We start from the raw sequence: 25,818 nt of genomic DNA, 5'->3' as shown, positions 1-25,818 counted from the left end.
TTCTGTAATACTAAAGTGATTGCATTTGAGATAAAGGGAAGAAATGCAGGAGACCAATTCACATTTGGGTACTATGCATGGAGTTTGCAAAATAAACCAAAAAAAAGCCAGTCACCTACAGCAACACCCTAGCAACCCTTTTGCAGTGTTCATGAGAATCAAAACTCGCCCAGATCAATCAAATGAGTTATGATATCATGATTTTCATCATGATAACTTTTTATAGAAAGAAACAAAAATAAAGAGTTTTATTTAAAAAACAGGGACTCTAACATTCATGGAAACTTTCCAGGTCCATGTGCTGGTAATTGATTCCCACCAGGGAATGTTTTGGGTAATGACAGATGCCTTTTTTTGTAAAGCCCCTCATTTGTTTTTTTTTTGGATGACAATCAACTTTACCATTTAGAAAATGTACGTGATGCATAACCTGAAAAATAATAAAACAAAACAGGGAACATGTGGAGTGTGCATATGGCTAAACAAAAGTAAAGTATAACTTACTTAGTTTAAAAGGAAATTTTTGTTAATTTTAAAGAACCAAACTACTGTCCATATTCGATTAGCATAAAAAAAAGCCAAAAGTTTCTCTTCTGGTCAAAAAAAAAAAAAGTCTTTACAGAACTAAAAAAAAACATTGGCTTTTTATATTTACAATGCCCTTTTTGAGTTGAATTTATTGGATTAGCATCACGCATGTATTCAACCTTAATATGATTACAAATGTCAACATTTAACCAATAGATAAATGCATATATGACTGCCTTTTTATATATATATATATATTAATTTAATAGTATATTATATATATTACATTTTTATTAATATATATATAATAATATTAATATTCTTTAATAAAAGGAAAGTGGCTTTAGTAAAATAAAGGGATAACTTACATACACTTTTATGTTAGAAAAAAAAATTTAAAAAATAGAACACCACTATTCATCTGTGACAAATTGGACGTTTATCTGACAGAGTCAAGTCTTGTGTTGGCTGCAAGGTTTCTGGTCCCTGATTCACTCTTCAATCAGGCTTTGGTATTATTGAAAGATCAGACTAAATCCTGTCTGTTCAATACCTTAATCCTATTTTCTACAGCTTTATTATATGCTTCAGGTTCTGTCGAAAAAAGGAGTTAGGGATAGCACGTTTTCTTTTTCTTATTCCTCCCTTTTTTCAGCATTCATTCATACATTCATTACCAAAGAGACGTTTAACAAACCTGCCAAAAAAATACGTGTGGCTTCCATTTGGTTTAAAGCTCAATAAACACCTTTTTTGTATTTACTGACAAATGCTAAGTGGAAACATTGAGTCTATCCTTACTTTGCGGACTGTCTGATATAATTCACCCTGTAAGTCTACAGACATTTCCTAATCATTGCTGTAGATAAAGAAAACTTCTTGGATTGTCAGTCTGCTAGGAACAGTGTTTTTCTAAGCCAAGAATTTTAGACCACAGAGTATAAGAATAATTGGAAACAAACTGAAGTCAAAAAATAAAAGCAGCAAATTGGACAGTCATTTATTTATCACGTCTCCCTGCTAAAACTCAAAAAGGAAAAAAAAATCAAGGCTGCTATTTATGTTCTCTTCAATGACACAACATTTTGAAAACACTGAAGTTAAAGCCCGACTCACGGCAAATTGCTGAATACACAGATAAAATACATATAATGAAACAGTTTTACCTGCCAACAGATAGGTTATTTCAGCTCATTCATTTCTGAGAAATAAATATCTCTGCCACACAGCACAGACCTGTATTTTTCTGCTGCAGTTTTATACAGGTCTTGTCCCTTCCCATAGATTATAACTGAACAGTGAAAGAGAGAAAAACAGCACAGAGATGAGTTTATTTCTAAACTAATTAACAAGCAGCTTCCTGGTACATGAGCACTGAAGCACATGTTCTATTATGCATAGACTTAAATAGCGACTTTTCTTACCTATTCCACACTACCTGCAAACTTTACTACTATGAAACTGGTCCCTCTCACCCTGTTTAAAAAGCCAATATGGGCTCAGTCACAGATACTAATGCTATCCCCTTTTTTTGAACTGTGCCACACCACCCACACCGGCTAATGTGCTTTCTCCTAACTGGGGAAATCCATCAATCACAAAGGGAGAAGGCCGAATGGCAAACTCCTCAGTTGGGGAATAATGGCATGCTGTAAAGGACACAGTTTAGTTGTCTATACTGTTGCTCATCATGTTACCCCCATAATTAAAGGCAATACATTTAATGCCTAGGACAAAAATGAATTGCCTAACTGCGTGTGTAATTACATATTGATTTGTATATCAGTGATTTAAGAAAAAAAATTGTGTAGTGTGAAAAAAAGAGGGAAGTTTTAAAAGCAATTATGTTAGCCTAAACCACAGTAAGAAACAAACTAAGGGACCTCGTATGTAAAATTTTCTTGTTCCTTTAGGAGTTAATTTCATATGGTTATGTGATTAAGCCAGTTGTAAGATTTTTTTTTTATATTTGTTATTTATTTATTGCAGACTGGACATAGCAGTACAAGTACTTCGTAGAGCACGCTTCCCACCCACTCACCTACGAGCGAGCTGTACATTCACATGCACATTATGGTGCATTGAAATGCAGTTAGTCATAGGTCAGAGGCTAGGATTACCTAGGGAAGCAACTACTGGCATACGTTGTAGATTATATTGCACTGAATAGCATTACCATATGGTGTGTCAGGAAAAAATACAGTACTAACTTTAATTTTTGTTATATCACTAAAAAGTAAACCCAGATAAAGCCAATGGCTGATTAAAAAGAACTCAATTCTAAAATGTAAAAGTGGTTAGTATTTTTTAAATTAAGCTGAACTTAACCACAAGCTAAAGGTGGCCATGCATGTTGAGTAAGACTGTACATTGTCCATATTCTGTGGAAACTGCTTTTTATTAAATAGTGAATGTGGAACTACAGTACATAATCAGCAAATAAATCAGCTTGCTAACAAAATTATCATGTGTTTTTTTTCAATGTTTCATGCAGGATGAGGCTAAAGAAAGTGTAAGGTAGGTTAGTGCTTGTCCTTGTACACCAAGGTTTAAATGACCTCTGGACCAATCTGTAAATTGTTTACAGCTGTTCTGCTGACCTTGAACTGCTGGAGCTTGAAGGCTCCAAAACCATTGTCACCATCTTCTGCACACACAGGCGGCTTTGGGGATGTTGCACGTTGTGGTCCTGTTATGCTAATTCAACACAGTCATTGGATGACCACTCTATGATTGGAACTCTATCGGATAAAACATGTCAGAGGAGAAAATCCAATCTGAGGATTTTTCATTGGGAGAAATAAAATTTTTACATAATGTGCAGCAAAGTTCTCCTGTGATCCATTTAGAGGAGTGACCTAAAGCTCTGGGACACAGATGGCCCCCTAACTGAACTACTGGAGAAATTAACTAGAAATTAACTATTTTTACAATTTTCATTGCATATCCACTGGAGATATAACTCGCGTGCGCATAATACATCAGCCCAAGAACCCAGCTAGAACTGTACCCCAACACAGAGTAGTATGTGCCATGCAGTGTTAAAAGAAAATAAAAAGAACTGCCAGGGCAGAAGAAGTCTCCTTTGCCAAATTTACTGCTAGCTGTTTTGTATTGCTGGTCATTAGTTCTGCTTTAAATTGCCTAATGCCCTGTACTGAAAACTGAGAGTCCTTCTACAACTGGCCTAGTAATTTAATTGTTGATTTTTTTCTTAAAACAAGGTTTAAAATGTTTAACAACAGATGCCAGCGACCTTTATCATGACTGTACTCTCATAGATTATTTGCTAATCTGCACACTAAACAATCATCGGTTCAGATTGGTTATAAACACAGTATATGTCTGACTTATAACATATAAAACAAAAAGCAAATCATATCATATTTTTAAGAGAATATATATATAGGAAGCAAATAAAAGTATATGCACTGCCTATAGCAACTGTTCCAGCAGATATTTTTGATCTGCAACTTTTAGAAGAAAAGCTAACAGCTAACTTCTTTTTTTAGAGAACATCTCTGTTAATCTTTTACATTTGCTTCCTCTATTTCTGCCAGAGAAGCATTTAAAAGTTCAAATGTATGAATGACTCTGACTGAAAGTAAAATATCTACAAGACATTATGTCTGGGATCTTTGCTCACAATGTACAGAAACCATACACCATTTAAGGGTCTAAAATTGAATTGATCTGTCAGGTCACTGTACCCATAACTATAACCCACCTGCTTTAGACTGTCAAAAGTGACTCCATATTCATCTTCTTAAAATGTCAGTTTATTACATACTTTAGGTAGAATTTATCTTAACGTAAAGAAACAGCTGCCCACACACTATGCTGCATTCTTTCTTTGCATGTCTTTCAGTTACGAAGTTATAGGTCCAAAAGGGCCTTTTCAGATTATACCGCCTGTCTCTAAACTTAACACTGTAACTCTGGTTCTAGAAATAGTCCTTGTTGTGGGTTTTTATTTTATAATTTTTATATACTAAGGCAATTGGACATCAGAGGCCTATGTGGAGCCATTCTCAAGATATAGGACATTAGAGACCTATCTAGGGCTATTCTAATGGTATTGGACATATTTAAGACCCACACCAAAGTATTTCTAAGTATTTCTAAGACTCAGAATATTTTATTACACATGTGCAATTATATTTAAAAAAATATATATTACAGCCGGACTCAAACCTTACCTTTTGTGTTTCGCAGTTGTACAGGCTCCTCTCCTGCATTGAATCTGCTTACTCTAACTTCACTGCACAGTTCTCACAATGTGCATTAGACACTGCAGCAACACAGCTCACCCCATTTTCTGGCTATTGGATGTATAACATGGTCTAGTCCTTTCCTCCCTTGCTGTCGTTGACCCACCCTTTAAATTCATTGGATTTTGGTTGTTTGTTTGTTCTTTTTTTACAATTACAATCATCTTCTTTCATTAATCAATGGTAAAAAAACATCATCATGACATTTTGGAGCCTTCATGATTGATGTTTAGGGTGTTTTACCTTTTATAGACCCTAAGAAAAACACATTTTTTTTTAATTGTAAATAATCAACGGTGTGTAAATTATATGATCACTGCATTTATTTACATTGTTTAAAAGCAATGTTTGAGAGAAGACCATATATCCTATTACTTTTGATTTAACACTAGGGTACACAGGGTAAGCATATTCATCATAATATTACAAAAAAATATTATTTTACTGAAGGTGTTTGTGTCCACATACCCTTGTGTATGTCACAGTTTAGAGCTAGGTGCTACAAATCAGCTCTGACCACAAATACAAGATATTTATGTGTATGAATCCAAACATGTCAAAACTGGGTAGATAAAAAATGTGTTTGTGCCATTATGAAGATGTGTTAAAGGTCAATTAAAAACCATGTACTGACTGAAGGGAAATGTGCTATTTAGTGTTCAAAAGTTTTATTAGTTTTCCATGTAAAAAGAAAATCCAAGTGTGCAAAAAAAAATATATAAGTCTATTCCAAAGACATGCAAAAACCACATGTGCTGCGGGGACACCACAAAAACACAGGAACAAGAAAAAATATATATGGGCAGGGTATACATGAAAACCAAAATATTCTATTTGTTTTAAACAGAGTTGCCTAATTGTGAGCAGCCAACAGACAATGATACCAACCCCAAAATTATCTTGTTTGCACCAGACCTTTTTTCCATAGCATACAAAACTGACAACTTGAGTGTTGTACAGTAAGGTACTTTATAATGTGACGATCAGATGTCAGAAGTATATAAGAGGCTTCTTTTCTCATATTCCACAATGACATCATTTCAGTTTAATGATCTGCAAAACTCCATTGTGCAGTTCTGTCTAGGTCACTACATGTCTCCTGAAAAGTATGTTGGATATATGAGAACAAATGTTTCCTGTGATCTTACAGAGAAGGTACAAAACAGACTCTATGACCAGCCATATCATTTATGTTCTGGCAGAAAACAGATGTTTGATATGACAGATAGACATTACCTCTGAAGGTCCCAAATCCTGAGTGGTGATGTATGGTGGCAGCAAGCTGTCCCAGTAACAAAGGAGCTGTAAAAACATAAGCGGGAGGGAAGGGGAGATTAACCAGTGATGCAGAGATCATGGGGTTCATCTGCTTTGTTGACAGTACAGACAATACGGTGAATCAATGTATCAAGTCATTACCTTACTGTGCTCACCTAAGACACTGCCTAGTTAAAACTCAAGGGACAAAAAGGGGTGAATAAAGTGCCTGAAAGAGAAACCAATTAAAATCTTCCTCATTTTAGTGCAGCATTTAAAGACGAAAGGGAGAATTTGACTGGCTGGCATAATCTGCAACAATTAGTCCTCTGATTTTTCATAACGTGGTCCTCTAGTCATTCTACATAAATTTAAAAAATACCCTAGAGATATGTATACAAATGCTTTATCCTCTCTCAATTCATACAAAAGCATAAAGTGCTGAAACAAGTGTATCTCCTAGGCAGGGCTGCATTTATAACACTGGAGCACATTGGTACACAACTTTTAACATCATGTATAATGTATTAACAAGTCTGTATAAGATTACATATTTTTTCTAATGATGAAGGGTAAAACGCATAGGTATTAACTATACATCAAAAGGCATCTTCTTTGACATTGGGCCATTTGGTAAATCCGGGTACTGCAATATCAGACTAGTGTCTTTGGTCGCAAGAGCAAGTTTACTTTTTCTTTGAGCAAAGGTTTGCACTACTTATATGGTTGTTTAAAGATGAGTTCCAGGCAGATATACAAAAAAAAAAATAAAGCAGTTTTGTACCCATTGATAAAAAAAAAAAACAATTAAATATTTTAATATTCAACTAGAATAAGTAACTAAATTTGACTTGAGCTTTTACATTTTTTACAGCAGCTGTCAGATTGGTAGTTCGAGGGAAAGAACTTAAAATGGCACTAAGCCCTGGGAATACTCACCCATTTCCGTTCTGTCATGGGCACAGTCATCTTTTCTCTTCTTCTTCTGTATCCCAATCGTCGGCCATCTTGATTAGCCAGGCCTGGATGACATAACTCATTAAGTCTCAGCACGCAGAGGGAAGCCAGGATTGCCAGGTATTCCAAGCAACAACTGCTGAGCTGCGCATGTACAGTTTGATGGCAAGGTAAGACTACTTATTGCAGAAGGTACATCACTTGCCCGTTTCTGTAATAAGAACCTGCTGATGCCCATTTTTAGTTCCACTTTAAATACAATCAGACATGTTGCATGCGCATGTGGCGAGAAGAAAAATGTGGACAGAAAGAAAGAGATAGTGATAACTTCATCAGTCTTTTGTTGCTCTTTTAATCTCCAGTCATCAGTGGGGGATAGGAAGATGACTTACCTTTATTGCTTAACAGTAGCAGAAAAAAAAAAAGAAAAAGACTGCCAAGGCAATATAAACCTCAGCACTGTATAGACAAAAACAAATCCATTGTGTTACAAGAGCAACCATATGTTTATTTCAATTGTGCATTGAGCTGTTTGTCTGGAATTGAGCCCTAAGGTTTCAAATATTTTAACAATGCTGCTGGCCAAACCATTAAACATGTTTAAATATATCAAAACAAAACATTTTTAAGCATATCAAATTATATTATTGTCATTACTTTATATAATGCTCATTAAAAGGACAAAACCATTCATAAAAAAAAAAAGAAAAAAAATGAGATATCAAGACTGCATGAAATCCCTGAAATTAAATACAGAAACAAGTTGGATACAAGTCCTAGTATTACAGCATTTGGATGCAGTGAAAAAAATAACACTTCTTAATGTTTTTCTTTTCGCTCTAAGAACAGTTCTTTCAGTAGCAATTGGCCTTCAAAAAAAAAACCTGAGAAAAGTATTTTGTCAATGAAGCATGCAACTACAAAGTAATACATTATTTTTCCCTTTTTCTTTCCCATAATCCATTAATAACTACCAAAGCCAATTACTGGGGTGAGTAACATACCAGCCGCACTCAAATCATTCTAGTGAGCAATTTGCTTCTTAAGATTCTTTAAAAAATGTAAACAAAGGAAAGAAGAGCATTTTTTCAGGGAAGGTATGCAGTAACACTCTTTGATTGTTGCCACAGGTCTAAATTAGCATCAAGGTAAGTCAATAGTGAAGAGAGAGGGGAGGAAACCATTTCTAATCCCTGCCACTCCAGCAAATCTGACCTCCCAGTAGGCCTATGGTAGGGATTAATATCTCTACCCCACTGGACGTTTACCCCTAGAACCCCTTACTTTGGCCTCTTCTGCCTTGATCCAGACTGCTGTTAGTAGACTAAAACTAAACGAGTTTCCCTCCCTATATTGTGCTGAGACATTTTTCCAGGTGCATACTGAGACGCTGATTTAGTAAAGGCGTTCTGTCTCAGCAAGATACCTGTGGCTTTCCCACCACCTTGATCTTTCCACTTCAGTGCTCCTCTTCTTTCATAGAACAAGCTTGAGTCTATTCTTTCTATAAGATTGGTCTTACGTGAGCTTGTGTGGCACAGAATAAAAAGGCTAGAAAACCTCAATGCTTTAATTCACACTGATTTTTCAAAGAAATAATAAATGAGCCTAATTAAATGGTTTTAACTTCAATAAGGTATTATATAACCAACGTTTCCAAAGTACAGCTATAGTTAAATGCAAAAAAGAAATAAATAAATAAACCTAAACAGATCAAAAGGTTCTACTGTACTCTTTCTGTACTCTTTCCCTACACAAGGGTTCAGTTGAAGAAGGGTTATGTGAGTGGGGTTACTGAACCCAACATTTAGGTAATGCACATGACTATCTAGATAAAAATAGCGAATCAACAGCACTAGGGCGGCATAGGAAGGGCATGTGAAACTAAGGTTGTGTAGATGGTAGTAAAATAAAGAGCCTTCATTTTTGGCCTACCTTAACTCAAAATTTGCTACGTTACGCATGCTAGGATACCAGGCACACCCCAGCTTCCCCTGTGGGTACCAGGGCTGGCTGAGATCTCTTGTGTGTATAGGAGTTACGTTCCCCCTGCCTGGCCAACCAAGATGGCCAAAAAATTGAAAGTGGAAGAGAAGAAGATGAGGGCGCTCACGACAAAACTGAAATAGGTGAGTATCCACTGGGTTTAGTTCTGCTTTAGACATCTGTGCACATCGTCTAGCCCACTCAACATTTTACCCACCAATCATGTTGCAATTTATTAAATAAATTCAAAAGATAAAATATCCTAATCCATTATATTTTTCAATTACCCAGCACACACAGAGGTTTCATTGTGTTTGCAACACAAACTGAAAAAAATGTTTCACTTCACACAACACAAACTTCAGTCTGCATGAGCCCCAAGGGTCGCACAGTAAGTGCCAGAGCTGCATGTCGAGCACCAGGGGGTTATTATAGTGGAGTGCGGGTGGAGTTGTAAGTACCCACATAAGAGCTGGAGATATGCATTACATATAAAACACGCACATTTTTTAAAAAATTGTTTAGTTCATATGGAAAACTCCCCCTTTAAATGTAAAACAAAACCAACATAAAGGTTTGGCCTCATAACTGTACTCTAAGATTGGCTTAAATTTCACAGCTACCTTTGGGAAATCAGAAGAGCATAAGAGGTAGAGTATGGAGATGCAGTATGAATGTGTTATACTCATCACTATAGTTAGCCACTACACTTTTCACCTAATGTCAGGTACTGCACCTTTCATAAACCTGAAACATACATTCACATGGGTCACCAGAATAATATGTATAAGTAACTAGTCAGTATACATTTTGCCATTAAACCATGGAGTTTGCAGGGTTCTTAAATAGACATCACTTCACAAAGCCAACCATTGACAAACAACATATTTTCTCATGTGTAAAAGAAAATGGTACCAGGAAAGATTTCTTTTTCCACTATGTACTAGTAAATACCAGCATATTTGCCAAAGAGGGCAAGATAGTATATTCCCAATAGGATAACTCATGGTTTTGCATCTTTGCAAGTTTAGAGGCAAATATAGCACAATACTTGGAGCCAAAATTTCTTTTGTAATGTTTGAGGCTCTTTAAATTGTGTTTTTGTGTATGACTGGGTAAGGACATTGCTACCACTGTAGCAATAACTGACCAAATAACACAATTGAAGGAAATCCTGAATACACAGCCTGGATATGGTATAATTTATCACAGTTAAAATGTTGAAAGTCAAAGTGCCAGTCAGTGGGCAATTTTAGAGCATATTTTACCTCTATCTAAACCTTCAAGCCCACAAAAATCTCAACTATAAATGTTCAGGGATATGTTTTCATGATCTTCTTTATACTGACAATTTTGTTGTAATTTAAGTTTTCATTCAAGTTTATGCTTTAGTTAATTGTACCAAAGCTCATGAACTTGACAGAAACTAGCTAAAAGGTATTGATTTCAGAACTTGGACTTTTTAATACACTGTTTCTGTAACAATGGCTAAAAATAACGTCCAAGACCTTCAAGCAGGTGACAAAAGACAAATTGGATGAGAGACGAAAGACAATACACCAAAGCAGGTGAAGAATGACATGACCCCAAAGCCGCTAACCATATACGTTTGAGGTTTGTGTATCCTCTGATTCAGCGGTGACACGCTTTGGCAAGGCAGGCCACCATAGCTGTCAAGTCCTTCATCTTTGTGCCCATCAAGTGCTTTCAGCTCTTCCCAAACCGTACTGGCATTTTAATTACTGTTGGGTAAACTAATTTGTCCAAATGAAGGCAACTAATAGAATATGCAAGCTCTCTGACCTCTGACAGGCAGTGACACAAGATACAAAGGAGGCTAAGGAAAGCTTTTTATCAGAGCCTTATTACTCTCTATTACTACAATTAGTTATACTCCAATGCTTCTAATGGGGGGGTTGGAATTGCAATTAAATCAATTTTTGATGGGCTGAAAGTTGGTTAGAGAACTAACCAGCCTGTGAAACAGTGATATTATAGCACCAAAGGTCACAGCCTTTGTCAGCACCTGAATTCGTCCATTTTGTTCATAACCTCTCAAGCTGCAAGAATGATTCATTAGAACGTTCTGCATTCCAACTGCGAGTGCTACAGTCTTGGTGACCTAATCAGCTGTCATTAGCACTGAAAAGGTACCATGCCGCATGCACTTGCTCCCAGTGCCGCAGTGTCAGGACTGTGTGCCATCACACATACTGAGCGAACACAACTGTCACAAATTTCTTTAAAGGATAACATTCTGAAAATCTGTAATGCCACAACATGACCTGGAATCCCTTTCTCTAAAAAAACAGTCAGGACATTTTTTTAGTGGTTTCTATATTGCAACTCAAGCTAAGCTGCTCAGTCATTTTTGGCTAGATGGATAAGCAAGGTTAAAGCCATAAAGACTTGCAAGGCACAATTTATTTTATATAACACTTGTAGAAGTGAACATGGGCACTAATTTAAGTAATGCTAAAAACACTTTTATTTAAAAGAAGTTCAAATAAAAAATGATAATCATTCATATTTAATCATAAATACACCACTTATATCCAAATACATTGGGAGAGTATAGGGTTGTTTAGTAGATCAGGGCCAATCCTAAGAAATAGGTAGCTCAAGTGTCAGAAGTTGTTTATTAGCCATTTCAACATCATTTCAACATCATGTGTAAAAACACATGTCCCTGGCTTCTTAAAGGTCCAGCCCCCCCAAAATTGATATTTTAGTTGTTGGAGCCGGAATTATTGAGTATTCTGGGTTGAATATGCCTATAATTACTTTGTTTATTCCAACTATGTGTTACAAGACCTTCTGTTGCATTATTCTTAAAATTAAATTCTTGCAACAGAGTTTCTGAGAGGTATGAGAAATTGGCATAGTGTAATATTGAGGAACCTCGAAGAAACCAACAATTCTTCATAAAACGCTTAATTCCTAACACTTCTCTTAGCAACAATGCCAACTATGCATAACTGGCAGTACCAGGTCAGGGCAATTCCAGAGGAAACTTTATTCGGCATAAAATCGCATAGACTAAAAACACTTAAGACTTAAATGCAAAGCAGCAAAATGTGAAAAGCCAGGCTGTGTGAAGCTCACAAAAAAGTGGATTATCTATAAAAATGCAGAGAATTTCTGCAGCTATAGCAAACAATCAACCTTGAAGTCTCTTTCTAAAAAAGAAACAAGAATTCTGACTGGTTGGTGTGGGCAGCAAGCAATGGTGTTGTTAGCACACTAGTGAGTAGTTATGAATGAGGCTACACCTATAGTTAATACTTATTGGCCAGTAGGGAGGTTATCTGAGAAGTTAATAACAATTACTTTATTTTAGGGAATCCTGACCTTTAAAGTTTTATATTTGTTGATAAAGTCATCAAAAGTATCTATAATGGAAAACTACACAATTTAGTATGGTCTAAAACACAATTCTTTTATATAAAATTCTAGTAAAACATCTATAAAATGAGAAACACAAAGGAGGCTTGACCAATAAGGTAGAACTGAACACCAACTGCCAGTGGTTAACATGAATAGATAATGCATGTGATTAGATAACCAATACATTGCAAATAGCATTCTGGAAGCTGCCATGATACTTAAGGATGTCTTATCTCCCTGGCTTGGAAATCTTAAAAGCTTGTCTGTGTCAGTGAAATCCATTTATAAGCCGTGACAGTTGTTGATGCACGCAAAAAAATCGTCAAGATTGCTGCCCAATACCTATACTTGGTGTGTTCACAAGCTGGAATTTGAAGGCTCTCAGAGTGTCATGAAAAGTGCAGAGTAGTCTTCAAGAGTCCTGGAACGTGGTATGGACAGGTGACAAGGATGCAGTATTTTTACATTCTCCAGCAAAATGTGGATTTCTATTCATTATTAAGGCAATGTACTGTGCAGAATTAAGAAACATGGGGAAATCAGACCGCATGTTAGTAGTTTAAAACTTTTCCTAGAAGATTTGTCTCTGGAAATGTCCTTATTTTTTATACCAGTCAAAGCTTCAATAAGATCCCCTTGTGCTTTTGCTTCATTTAACCTGGTGTCAGAAGGCCACTTTCAGCTTTGCGCTTGACAATTAAAACACGCTGTTGGAAGTTTTCAACTGCATATTGTAAATGTGAGCTTTGTGGTCCTGACACATCAGATGAACACAGAGGCTTTTCAGACGGGTTACTTTTATGCAAAGATTTATAGATGAGAACTGAGCAGGCTACAAGAGTGACAAACGCTGTGCTAAACAACTGCAAGACTGTGTGTCTTTTTCAGCATCAAACATTATCAAGATTTGTTAAAGCTAAAAGTATACGTAAAACCAAGAAGTACAAGATTATATGAACATTAACAATGCCCTTAAAAAAGTCATTTTTTAATATTCGTAGCTATGCACATTTCATTAAGCTGGGGATACCTGGGGATTTTGACATGAAACTATTTGATAAGGCACTTTTTGTTATAGGACGACAACGTTCCTGTGTGCCAGATAGGCTTCCATATTATCACCCTGGTAAGTAGACTTTTAATGTAGACTACATGTTGCTGCCTCCTATGTATGCTATGCAGACATCTGTGGAACTAACCTAGCTGTCTTTGGAGTTCACATATTCTGAGTCAATAGGGGAAACAAGCATGCAGCCAGTAAAGTCAAAGTTCTTGATCTGCATACTTTTCTTAGTGACTAGTGAAAGCACATTACCCATTTAAGCATAAAGGGGCATTCATGATGCATGATGAGTTGGTAAACAAAGAGGGACAATACCCATTAGAGTTTACACAGGAATGTGGTCTACCCATCTCCATGTGAATGCACTGGGCAGGGTACCAAGAACCAGTGCTGTCACATGACAGGAAGGAGAATGAGTCACATGTTTGTTTAAATCCAGAAGAATTGGTCTTTCTCTCCTTGCTCTTGGTGCTAAACAGAGGAGTGATGGTGAGTATATATGTTGGTGGGGATTCATTGTCAAGTCAGGAGTTGCCTCACGGAAACAGGAGGGAAATTTTTTCCCCTGCTGGAGCAAAATGTACCAGGGTTTTTTGCCTTCCTCTGGATCAACTCTCCATAGGGTTTTATATCTGGGATATGTTTATTTCTCCAGGGCAGGGGTGTCAAACTCAAATACACAGAGTGCCGAAATTAAAAACTTAGACCAAGTTGGGGGCCAAACTTTAAATTTATTTAAAAAATTTAGGAAGTTTACTACTTCATCCATAACTAACAAAAACAAACCCCTCTACACACAGTTTAGGGGTGAAAAGACCAATTTCTATCTATCTATGTAGCCTGTGTGTTGTTCATCCTCCCACATCACAAGTTTGTCTGACACAATATTATACTATGCAGTCTCTAATGGATTGAAACAAACACAATGTCCCTGGTAGTCAGACACCATGTGATCATTGCCTAGGCTTTGTGTCACATGATGGGAATAATGTCTATGTATTGCATTAATTGAAAAAAAGTGAGGTTGTAACGTGGGCGGGCGGGCCAGATGTAGTTCATTTCAGGAATTCTTTTAAGGGGGCCAAAAAAAAAAAAAGGCCCGCGGGCCAGAGTTTGACACCCCTGCTCTAGGGGTTAAACTTGATGGACTTATGCCTTTTTCCAAGCATGTAGAAAGGTATTCTTTTACTGTTCGTGGGCTTCTGATAGATTACCTTTAACATACACAAATTCCACAAGGTAGTGGTTATATAGAAGTAATACACAGTGTACGCATGTGTAGTATGCTTTCTAATACACGCTATGCTTTCACTTATTTATGGACTTGGTAAAAAATTTGAATGCACGTCATCATTTTCATTTAGTTTCCTAAGCATATTATAATATCACCATAAAATTGTAAATGAATCATGTATATAGGGATTACCCATATTTTATCTTAAAAACAAAACAATGGTAATGTTTTCTAGTGGAGTTGAGAGGATATTACAATGATATATAATGTCTGGCACAAAAACCTGTTAAGAAGATAGATTCTCTGATTTTTACATAAGCTGCTAATTGCTAGTACAAGGATTCTGTGTGGGGATTTGTGGGGATTAAGGTTGGTACAAAGATTTCACTTGTCAAATCTCAATCATGCAATATCTATAAGGCAGGACTTTGGAAAAAGAAACATATTTCACAACTGAAATTATTTCTAAAAAGTGTAAAGCGCTTTAGAATAGCTTTTCTTTCCCCATTATTTATCCTGCACAAGAACAGAAAAATATCCATTTATAAAAACACAACAGATCTTTTTTTTTTGGGTTCTTTATTTTTGTCAACAATTACCATTATCTAATCCTATGCCTGGGGATACAGGTTTCCTTTACTCTTCCAATTCTACTTAATTTGCTTCTGGAAGTTTAACATTGCTTTCACCTGGAGTAACGTGTAATTACCGTTCCTATTCTAGGTACAAACCTGAAGATTTGCATGAGAGCTTTGCACCAATGGGTGGGCTTTGTTTGCTCAAACACAATACAAACTCAAAATGTTTCCCAGCAGGAGAAAGAAAAAGAAGAGGGAGATTTGATGGAAAGTTGTAATTTTAAGACAATGCAATTAGTGGAAGCTCTTTCATAGGCAAGCTGTGCATGCCAACCATCCTTGTAAGCACATGGAACTCTGGACCTGGTCTCAGCAGGAAAAATCAAATGAGGTAGTGACTCTGTTAATGAGGTAGTATGAGATGAAAGTGGGGGATGGCTGGACAAATAACTAACTGATGAACAGTGTGTCATTACACACCAGGTGAATGCCTACTTTTTCATAACCAAAAATAAATCTCCATTCATTGGGGACATTCCAAAAGTTACTAAAGAAATCTCATGCTAAGAACATCTCTTTCTTGGCGTGGTGACACACAATACAGACAGGACCTTTAAGGCTGTTTTTTTTAAGCTACCCTCCCTTCTTCATCCAGTTTGGGTTGGGTTTCCTAAATTACAAAGAACTCCAATAAAGCCTTTGCTCCCTCCTTTCTTTAGAAAAACTATAAGTCTGCCTGTAATGCGTCTTACAGCCAAAACATTTCTTTGACTTTATGCTAGGTGACTCTTGTCTATCCCTTTTCACTACAAAAGGTAATACCTTCTGTGAGTTATTCCATGTGAAACAAAATCCACCATTTATATAATGTTACCTACACAACAGAAACAGATTTGTCCAAAATCTTTTCAAGGTAAAAGTCATTAATACTTCTCAAGAGTAAAAAAACACATTCTTAAAAAAACAGGCAGTTAAGCCAAGATTTCCAAAGACGGCTGAATTTTACTGCTTTGATTTTGATTAAATAATACAATTACTACATGATCAGACGGACAGCCACATTTTTTTTTGACAAATAGCAGGAAATTATTTTGAAAACAATTTTTTTTATTTAAATAATATATTTAGTGCCAAAAAGTAACCAGAATCTTCCTAAAAAATCCTTACACCCACAATAGACATTTCTGTTTTATTTTCAGTACAGGTGGGATAAATCTTCTAATGACTGATCTATCTTGGACAATAATAGCCTAATGTTCACAATGTATGTATAGCTGGAAAAAGTCTCACTTTTACAGATTCATTCATGACTATAAAAACGGGCCACATGTGTAAAGGTTGTGACAGGTGGCAGGAGGTTGTAAGTTGGGTACAATGATCTACAAATGATAATTTCCCAAATACATTGAAAGTAGGAGGGGACTCATTTTCAACAAAAAACTGAAATATAGGCTATAGGTACAGGGTTTAAGTATGGAAGGGCTGTAACATATTTACTGCTTTGAAATATTTCTTACTAGAAGCCTTTAATTGCTGCTAATGATTATAAAGAGGAACTAAAGTTGCAGTTTGAAAAATTCTCAATCATTGCCACCGCACTGTCAAACTTGGTTTCTGGGGAAGCCTGGCAATCTTGTCTTCCCTTTTTTTGGCACAGCCAATCAAGATGATTGTAGATCACGTCCAGGAGGAAAGAGAAGAAAGTTGGGGGCACCCTGTGATGCAGCGGGGATAGGTGAGTATCTCATGTTTATTTCCGTTTTAATGTGGTTGAAAATATAGCCTGTTGACTTAAGTAAAGATCAGATTAGTAAAATAGGTGGAGCTTTTCTTACATCAGCCATTGACTCAAGTGCAAGAAAAATCATATTTTTGTTTACATTTCCTTGAACATGATAGGGTATTCTTTGAAAAGTGAATTTCATTCATTCATTTCATAAGCTAAATTAAACTTTCCTTGCAAAGTAATTCACTTTGCTAAACAGTCCTATGACACTCCTTAAGTAAATAAACCCCTAAAAGATAGAAGTACATGGATAATGTATTCCAAAAAGGTTAACAAAATTTTCAATTACACCATGTGTGCCTCTTAGACAGAAAGTAAGTGGAAACCTCCCTGTTGACAAAGCGATAGTATTCTTGATCTTTTAAAATTCCCAAAGTTATGTACTATTAAGATATTTTGCTGGTAAATAAAAAAAAATCTAACTTCTAACAATACCAACTAAATGGGAGATATTACCACTTACATTCTTCATATTTTTAGAACATGATTTTATGACTTTATGATGTCATAAACATGCTGATATGTCTTTGAACAACCATTCTAGGATTCTCATGTAAATAAGAAGTTCTAATTATCAGCAGGACACTCTGGTTGTCTCCAAAACACTTTCATACACTAGACTGGTCAAGCAAATTATCTTGGCTTTTTAAAACTGTAAAGAAATGACTATCTCCCACGAGAAGTATATTCTCAAAATGGCATGTGCTTAGCACCAATAGTATCCGCACACACTTGACCCCATTGACTAAGCGTTTCCATTAATCCACTTTCAAAATCTTGAAGTTAAAAGAGAGCCAATAGTGTGGAACCCGTTACAATGTATTTACACGTGGAGTTAAACCCTTTTATTTTGTACAGTGGGTGTATTTTAACAGTGTTTTCAAAACAAATCCACATATTAAAGATATAGAAAAGTCAACCTTACTATATTGCAGGCAGCAAAATTATATGTGGGCATACAACAAGGAAGTGCAATAGCAAATGCATATTACTATTCTGTATAATGTTCCTCCTATCACTATCAAGGTTAGAATTAAAAGAAACCTGTTCATCATTTGGGTATTGCGTGAAGGGCATATCCACATTTAATGTAAAACTACCTATATAACCCATGTCATGAGATTAAGGGGGCAGATAGCAAAGGTGGGTTGTTTCTTTAAAATAATAAAGCTGAACTTACTGACCTGTCCCCATTCCTTTACAGGGTGCCGCCATCTTCTTCCTTCTTTTCTTTCTGGATACAATCTTTATCCATCTTGATTGGGCAGGCAGGCAGGGATGATGTGACTCCAGCGAAGGTGTGCCGGAGTTCATTCACTCCCGCCAATCACAGGGGAAGCTGGGATTGCCAGGTATCCTGGCAACCAAAACTTTATTGACAGATTCCTTGAGTGATCAGGCAGGTAGGAGGGATTATTGCACAGGAGACATCACCTGTCCCTTTCTACAATAATGGCCTACCTGGTTGAAAAATTTTAAAAATGAAATTTTAGTTCTGCTTTCTGTTAGCCATATTTGTATCTAAACTGACAAAATTTAACATCTCCTATACAAATGCCTACAAAATGTGTAAGATACCATGCTTTTAATTGACAGGTTTATATGAAAAGACATGGTGACCCTTGACCCCTATTACTCCTGATAAAATATCAAGCTTAAAAAAAGGGAAGTAGGTTTACATCACTGTCCCGCCACTAATAGGCAGTGGAATGACTGCTTCTATTACAGCCTAGTTTTATCAGTATTTTGCTTTGTGACTGTGTTCAGTATAGGCAGAAGTCTACCCAAAACATTTTGGTTGATATGGGCAGTGCAGAAAAGAGTGTGGCCCTCTATTGGGATTTAATTTCGAGTTATCACTAGTGAGATTTCCCAAAATTTCCTGTTCTATCAACTCGTGCCACCTAAGACGTTCAGGAAAAATGACAGGGACTGTAGTATATAAGGGGTAAAAATACATTTTTGTTTAAGTTTTAAAAGTTTTAACAGTGACATAGATAATAGAAACAGATTTTCAAACCATTAAATGGATGTTCACATCCATTCAACCTACTTATGGTGATTGGACAGTAAATGAAAAAGGAGCACAGTGATGGGCTCATCTCCGTCACTCTGTTCTCAGGCCTAAAGCAGGTCAAATCAGGTGCTTACATTGCTTAGATTTAGACTATAGAGCTTCAGAAATCTCTGTTGGCTATCTGGAGCACTTTTTGAATGGCCCGAGGACTTTGAAAACAAGGACTATAACAGAGGTGCATAGTCAAACAGGTCTGCTGGAGTTAGGTCCAGGAGGTTCTAAAAAGAGCACATATTCTTACTCAGCTTTGTGCTGGCTCTAAGATATCTAATGAGCTAGTGTGGAACTTCCTTTGGAGGGGTGTTGGCATTTAAAGAAATGCCTATATGTCTTTTTTTTTTTATTATTCTCCACGTCAAATAAGCCATTTCACTTCCCCATGTAAGGCCCAAGCATTCTGGAAAGTGGGGGGAAGGTCACATGCTCCATTCTTGGAAGAGCCATTTATTACTAAAGGCTCTGACAGAAGGGAAACATGGCAAAAGTAAAGTACCAGGGGATAGGGGGTATGAGGAAGGCAGGGGTGGGATGCAGGATGTTTGTTTAACTGCAGCAGAGAACACTCCAGTCTGGCTGTACTGTCTATCAGGGCCGTGTAAATTTCAGGACTGAAATCCTAATCCTTTGGCAGGTAAAACAGCTCCCATATGTATTACAAATGTGTAATTGGCGTTTGCCTGGACATGGGCTTAAATGAAGCTTGTAAAATTTGCTATGTCTAGTGCAGGTACTTCCCATTTTCCCCAGGGGAATAAGCTGAAATCTTTAGCCCTGTCTAAAATGTGGACTAAACCCCTCCTCTTTATGTATTTCTAGAAGATATACCTTATAGGTTATTTTTTGTAAAGTATGTATGTTATATTTTGTATTTTATACCTTTATGTGTAGCGTTTTTATTTGTAATATGTTACAAACAAATCAGGGCTAAATATTCATTTTAATATTAACTTTTCTAGTGAGGTCAATTCAATATTACATTTTACATTGATTTTTTATCAGGGAAGTACTATTGATACATTAGCTCAATTATTATATCCAGGAGCACCAATCAACTAAGAGGCTATAATCACTTCTAGCGGTTTCTGATGGTTTCTCCAATGACTGGGTGAAAGCAATGTAGTACAAAAATCATAATTCATGGCTCTTGGCACAACTGTACAATTTGTATCCCACAAATACAATAAATATACATTTATTGAGAACATGCTTTGTCTTAATCTCAGGTTCTGGTTTGTTAAGGCTGTGTACACACATGCAATAATTGTTGTTGGATAGGATCTTTCACAATCCTTTCCAACAACAAAGGACTGCATGATGCATGAACTAGCACTGTGCATACAGCGCCATTCTGCTATAGAGAGGGTAAAAATAAAGGAGTGGCACCTCGCTCGCCTTCACTTTCATTGCGGTCGTTCATCGTTCGTGGATCTGCCAAGAGGGATCCATGAATGACGAATAAAAAAGAGCGCTGTACACACGCCAGATTCTAGTCCGTTATCAGCCCTGTGATGATTATCAGGTGAGAATCATCTCGGTGTACATAGCTTTGATGTATAGATAAAAAAAAAAACCAAAGAAAAATGTACTACCTAGATATATTATAATACAATGTGTAATAAAAGCACAGTTGGCCTTAAATATATGTGCCTGACATAACAATTAAGGAGCAAAAAGGTTGATGCTTCTTGGTACTCAGATGGCAGAATAAAAGTTTTGACAAATCAGTAGCTGCCACCAAACTTCCTGAACATAGCTGACCATCATCTATATGTCTATATTGGTAGAAAGCCCAGAAACCCCTGGCTTACAAATCTCTAGGGCTGAGAAAGTCTTATAAAGGCTTTTAGAAATTAGTGAGGTGTGAATATCAGGGTGGATCTTGGTTGGCTAATTCTTAAAACACATTCCAAGGTCTTCATCAATTTTCACCCTTGTACAACTGATATATATCTCAAGAATAAAAAAGACTTGTTACCCTTACAGTAAATTATCTACAGTGTACAATGACAGAACTAGTGGGAACACACAAATCGTTAAACTTGGGAGGCAGAAAAACTCACTTGACAGGATATACAGCTGATCAACACTTGAAATGGTCATTCTCATTATTGAGAGTTTTATGACTACCCTTGTCAAAAAAGTTTTTCTTAAAGATTTATGATGATGAATCCTCTCAAGTATGATTCTGTTTAGTTGTGGATTCCAGTGGCAAGTGAAACACATGCATGCAGCCGACATACAGATGGGAATGATCTGCTCACACGAGTAAAATTCTCACCTCTTGATTATTCATTATGTTGTTCCTGACACTAAGATTTTACCGGTTTAAATAACACTGTACAAAGGTTTGAGAAAAAACAAATCGGATTTATTCTAAACTAACAAAATGTGTTTGTCCTATGCCTGAACCTAATTCTTTAACTTCCGATATTAAGCTTCCGAAACTCAGCAATTATATAGTAGTTTTGTAGGCACTGCTAACAGTAATGAAGACTTACAAAGTTCAGTCGCTCAAAAAAACCAGAACTGACTCAAAGTTGAAGTCAAAACTCAATGAATTGATAGGGAGAGTGCTAGGGATTACTTTATTAGTCATCGTGATCTTATAAAACAAGGATGGTTCAGCTTCATAACTATGGCAGTTGGGAGCCAGATAACTAAAATCCACCCAGAGCCAGAAAACCTTCAGCAATGGCCAGATCAGCTTTCACCCATCAATGCTTCTCAATGGGATTTATGAACTAAGTGGTGAGCAAAAATCTTTACATGTCTAGGTATCTAAATTACTAACTAGACTGAAAAGTATTTCAGTGCTTTACAATCCTAAATTAATAGTATCTTCAATCCAAAAAAAGAAAAAAAATGGAAAATGTAAAGTGTTACGTACCTTTAAATAATTTTGTAATCATTGTTTGAAACAGTTGTTCTATTTTTTGAATGTATAAATATATCCAAGGTAAATATATGTCATTGTGTCAAGTCACAATAAGAATAAAGAAGTTGTAAGGCAATTTTAGGCTTATACAAACCATAAAAGACCTGGAAGTGGTCATTTGAAGGCTTTAAAGGCTATCAAATGCTGCAAATGCTTTGCAGTTTGGTTTCAATGCAAGGGCAATAGGACCAGATGCTCCTGCAAGTAAAGTAGGTCAAACCCAGAGTCAAAATTATCATTCGAGTTGGGGTAAAATGTTTTCTACTGACCCGTGTTTTAAACATGTTACACCGTGGTAACCATGCCTGACATGAGCCCTAAAAGCGAACAAGTAGTGAGAGAAATACAGAGGCTGGTATTGTTTGGAACTAGTAACCTCTTCTGGGCTGGGTTCTCCTGTGTCATTGTTTGTATTGGTCTGTTATTTGCACTCCTATTTATTGTACAGCACCGGGTAATAAGTTGGCACTACAGTTTTTTTATAATAATAACAACAATACAAATAACTAGTTATCTCAAGGACTCGTCCAGGAGACTGCATGCAGTCAGTAAAATAGGTGTGCTCCCTATGGACAAAGCACAGGTTCATTTTACCTTTGGGAAAACTGGGATAGTGCCTACAAATTCACACCTCCAAAGCAGGTCTGCAGATAAATGCTAGCTTTTATGGTATAAGGTTTAATGCAGTAATTAGGGAACACCACCAAACCCTTAAATGTGTGTATAAACTTTTCATGCAGCAGTCTACCTAATTTCCTTTTCAAAAGTTTTAGTCTTCCCAAAATGGAAATTTGTGATCAGACAGAAACTGGCACGTTAAATCACTCACAAGACTCTTCTTATATAATAAAATAACCCATTTTCTAGTCTGAGTTATGCTGATTTGACTTGTCACTATATAACTACACCTGCAATCCAGATATTAGGGATTTGGAGATAATTAGGAATAAAAGGGGCCGTTACATGGTAAATCACCATAATCTATTCAAAACAAGCATTTTTTTATTATTGCCACATGTGGCCATAGCCATATATTAAGAATGTATAATTTTGGGATAAAATTGATGAGAATAAAATGGTTTTTATTTTTTTTTACTATAATGGTTAAAAGGTCCTACAAAGAATTCAAAGAATACAAAGTCTTAGGTCCTACAAAGAATTCTCAAGTAGGTCTCTTTGGCATTTCTTGCACAATTCTTTTAGGTTATCATGAATTATGTTAGAATATTAGTTGATTTTATGCTACCAACAAAGCAGATTATTTACTTGCATTGAAGTCCCTAATCAGCAATTTAATAATGCTTTAGCATTACCTAATAATGGGATAAAGTTTGTCTGATAGTTGTCTAATTAGGATGAGTCAGGGTTCTGATGACTCTAAGTTTTGTAACGGATTTATTTCAACAATGCTAAAAAGTATTCAGACAGATAGTAGAGAGATCCAGCCACGGCATAACTAGAACACTATGGAATCTTAAAAACCTACATTTCATATTTACCTGTTCTGGAAAAAAATAAGAAAATATTAAAAATGTGTATGTAAAAACAAATTAACTACAACCTAATATATTGGTCTTAAATTTCTTGGTAAAATGCAGCTTTTGATTCCAAAATAATTAATCTTTTGTCTTTATGACATTTTTTTATGTAAAATACACATGTTGTGCATGTAAATTATGGATCTGTCACAAGCAGATAAATAATAGCTAGCTACTACATGGCTGTCATATGCCACCTGTTTCTTTCCGCATCACCCCTGTGACTAAATTGTGGGAATGGGATAGACCGACCGTTGTAACATTTTTTTTTAAACACTAATTACTTGCCTGACTCTACAAAAAAAAGTGTTGGCTTTATAAAGCCCAAGTGAGGGGAAAATAATAAGGAAAAAAATGAAATACCAACAGAGTGACAGAGAGAGTGGGGAAGATAGAAGGAGAGAGAGAGAGAGAGAGAGAGAGAGAGAATGGGAGGGGTGATATGGGAATACAGAAAGCAAGAGATGCATTTCAAAGTTTCTATAGCAATTTAAGGCAAAAAGAAAAGCCGGCCTAATGTGAAATCATACAAAGGTCAAAGGTGAGCCTCTCGCTCTTGTGAGAAAGTGGTGAATCAGGACGGTTTATCAAACGATCATTTTCTTTTGAAACTAGGAGGCAGCAACTGGGACAATTCTGCAGATGTGCTTGATGGGTTTTAGACAAAAATGGCTCTCTCTTTAAGGCGCTCATCGGGGGTCGCTTCTCCCTCCACTGCCTCTCAGATCCTCCCCTCCCTTCTTCAGTGGTCAGCTGAGACCCCCACCCACTGATAGCTTTTGTATTCTTGGCCTTTGGACATACTGACAGAGACCCCAATCAAGACCCCCGTGTTACAGGTACCTAGTAAAGACACCAGACCTTTTCAAATGAGAATCAACAAGGAAAATCTGCTTCCCATTGTCCATGTGCAGCACTACGTGAGATGAAAGAGAGAGGCCGCACTCCCTCGAAACGGCGGCCTGCCAATCACACTGACTCAGTAAAAGGGCACAATGTGCCAATTCTTTTGACCTACACCTAATCAAAGATGCTCTTTGCCACAGAGAACATATTATTAGGTATTTGTTCTCAAATACATTGCTCTACTTACAAGTGCAACAGCGCATTCTGCCTGGGAAGCCACAGTCCTCTTACTACAGAAAAGGCTCACTTATTTGTCATTCATCATATGCTTTTCCTGCTTATTTTAAATATTACAATTTCATATTAAATAACAGAAGGGGTTTCCATTTTCCTTAGCACCTAGAAAATGTTTTATAATCAGTGAGAAATGAACCATTGCTGCATTGCATGTAGACTGGATTTTGCTGCAAAGAGGCTGCTGAAGATATAAAAAAATTAACAAAGTTTTAAGACTCAGCAGTTTAAGACTCTGTCAGTAGCAGAGGGCATAAGTTATCAGCAGAGCCCTATTGCTACAGAAAGTCTCCCATATCATCCTGACATTAATATGCAAAAAGCAAGTTATTATTATTATTAAACAGGAATTATATAGCGCCAACATATTACACAGCGCTGTACATAAATAGGGGTTATGATTTGTAAGTGCATAGGGACATAGGTGAGCTATAAAAATCAGCAGATTTCTAATTCATTTTAGAAAAGGCTTAAACAGTAGAAAGAGAGAATCTAGTCTTAGTTCCTGAGAAGCTAAGGTATTTGAGGTTTCAACTTTCACATTCTGTAATCGTATCTGTGATTAACACTTATAAATCCATTAGACAACACAAAGATTTATACAACATCTCTTCATCTACAGAGCCGGGTGGTTTATTCTGATAGTCAGCTTGCTACCAGATTTTATCTCATTCTGTGGCTGGAATTTATCTGGGCACTGAAGGATGGTACAACATGGTAGGTGTTGAGATAATAACTCTAATCCTATTTATTGCTCTTGGTAGCAATAGCGCATTGCTGAATGAGGCAGAAGAGACAACTTAAGGTTAACCAAAATGTAGAATATACAGAATTTTTAAGTAAAAAGAAACTTTAAACTCCCACTGGCTTTTACCTTGCTTTTATTCGGATTACATCTAAAAGCTTATGATACCTAAATAAATCAGTTCTAGGAAGATAAAACAACTTTATGCCAGGTTACCCGAGCAATACTCCGTAATTCTACCACCCCCTCATTTCTTGTCAGATAAAACACTTTTAATTGTACTTTGTGCTACATCTTACAAGCCACCTGCAACAAGCTATTATTCTCAAGGAGAAT

At 36.4% G+C, this 25,818-nt stretch overlaps 1 protein-coding gene across 1 annotated transcript in view; it reads right to left on the bottom strand.

The window, feature by feature from the left end:
• Positions 1-25,818, bottom strand: part of FBXW4 (F-box and WD repeat domain containing 4) — a 102,189-nt gene that overhangs the window by 32,091 nt on the left and 44,280 nt on the right. The window contains exon 6 of the mRNA XM_072424394.1: positions 6,036-6,101. Within this exon, the coding sequence (XP_072280495.1) occupies positions 6,036-6,101 (66 nt within the window). The remainder of the gene's footprint in view (positions 1-6,035; positions 6,102-25,818) is intronic.

Source organism: Pyxicephalus adspersus, chromosome 10 (genome assembly GCF_032062135.1).
Source record: "Pyxicephalus adspersus chromosome 10, UCB_Pads_2.0, whole genome shotgun sequence".
Taxonomy (NCBI): Eukaryota; Metazoa; Chordata; class Amphibia; order Anura; family Pyxicephalidae; genus Pyxicephalus; species Pyxicephalus adspersus.
Note: the sequence above shows the minus strand (reverse complement) of the source record. Positions and strands in the feature narration are given on the sequence as shown.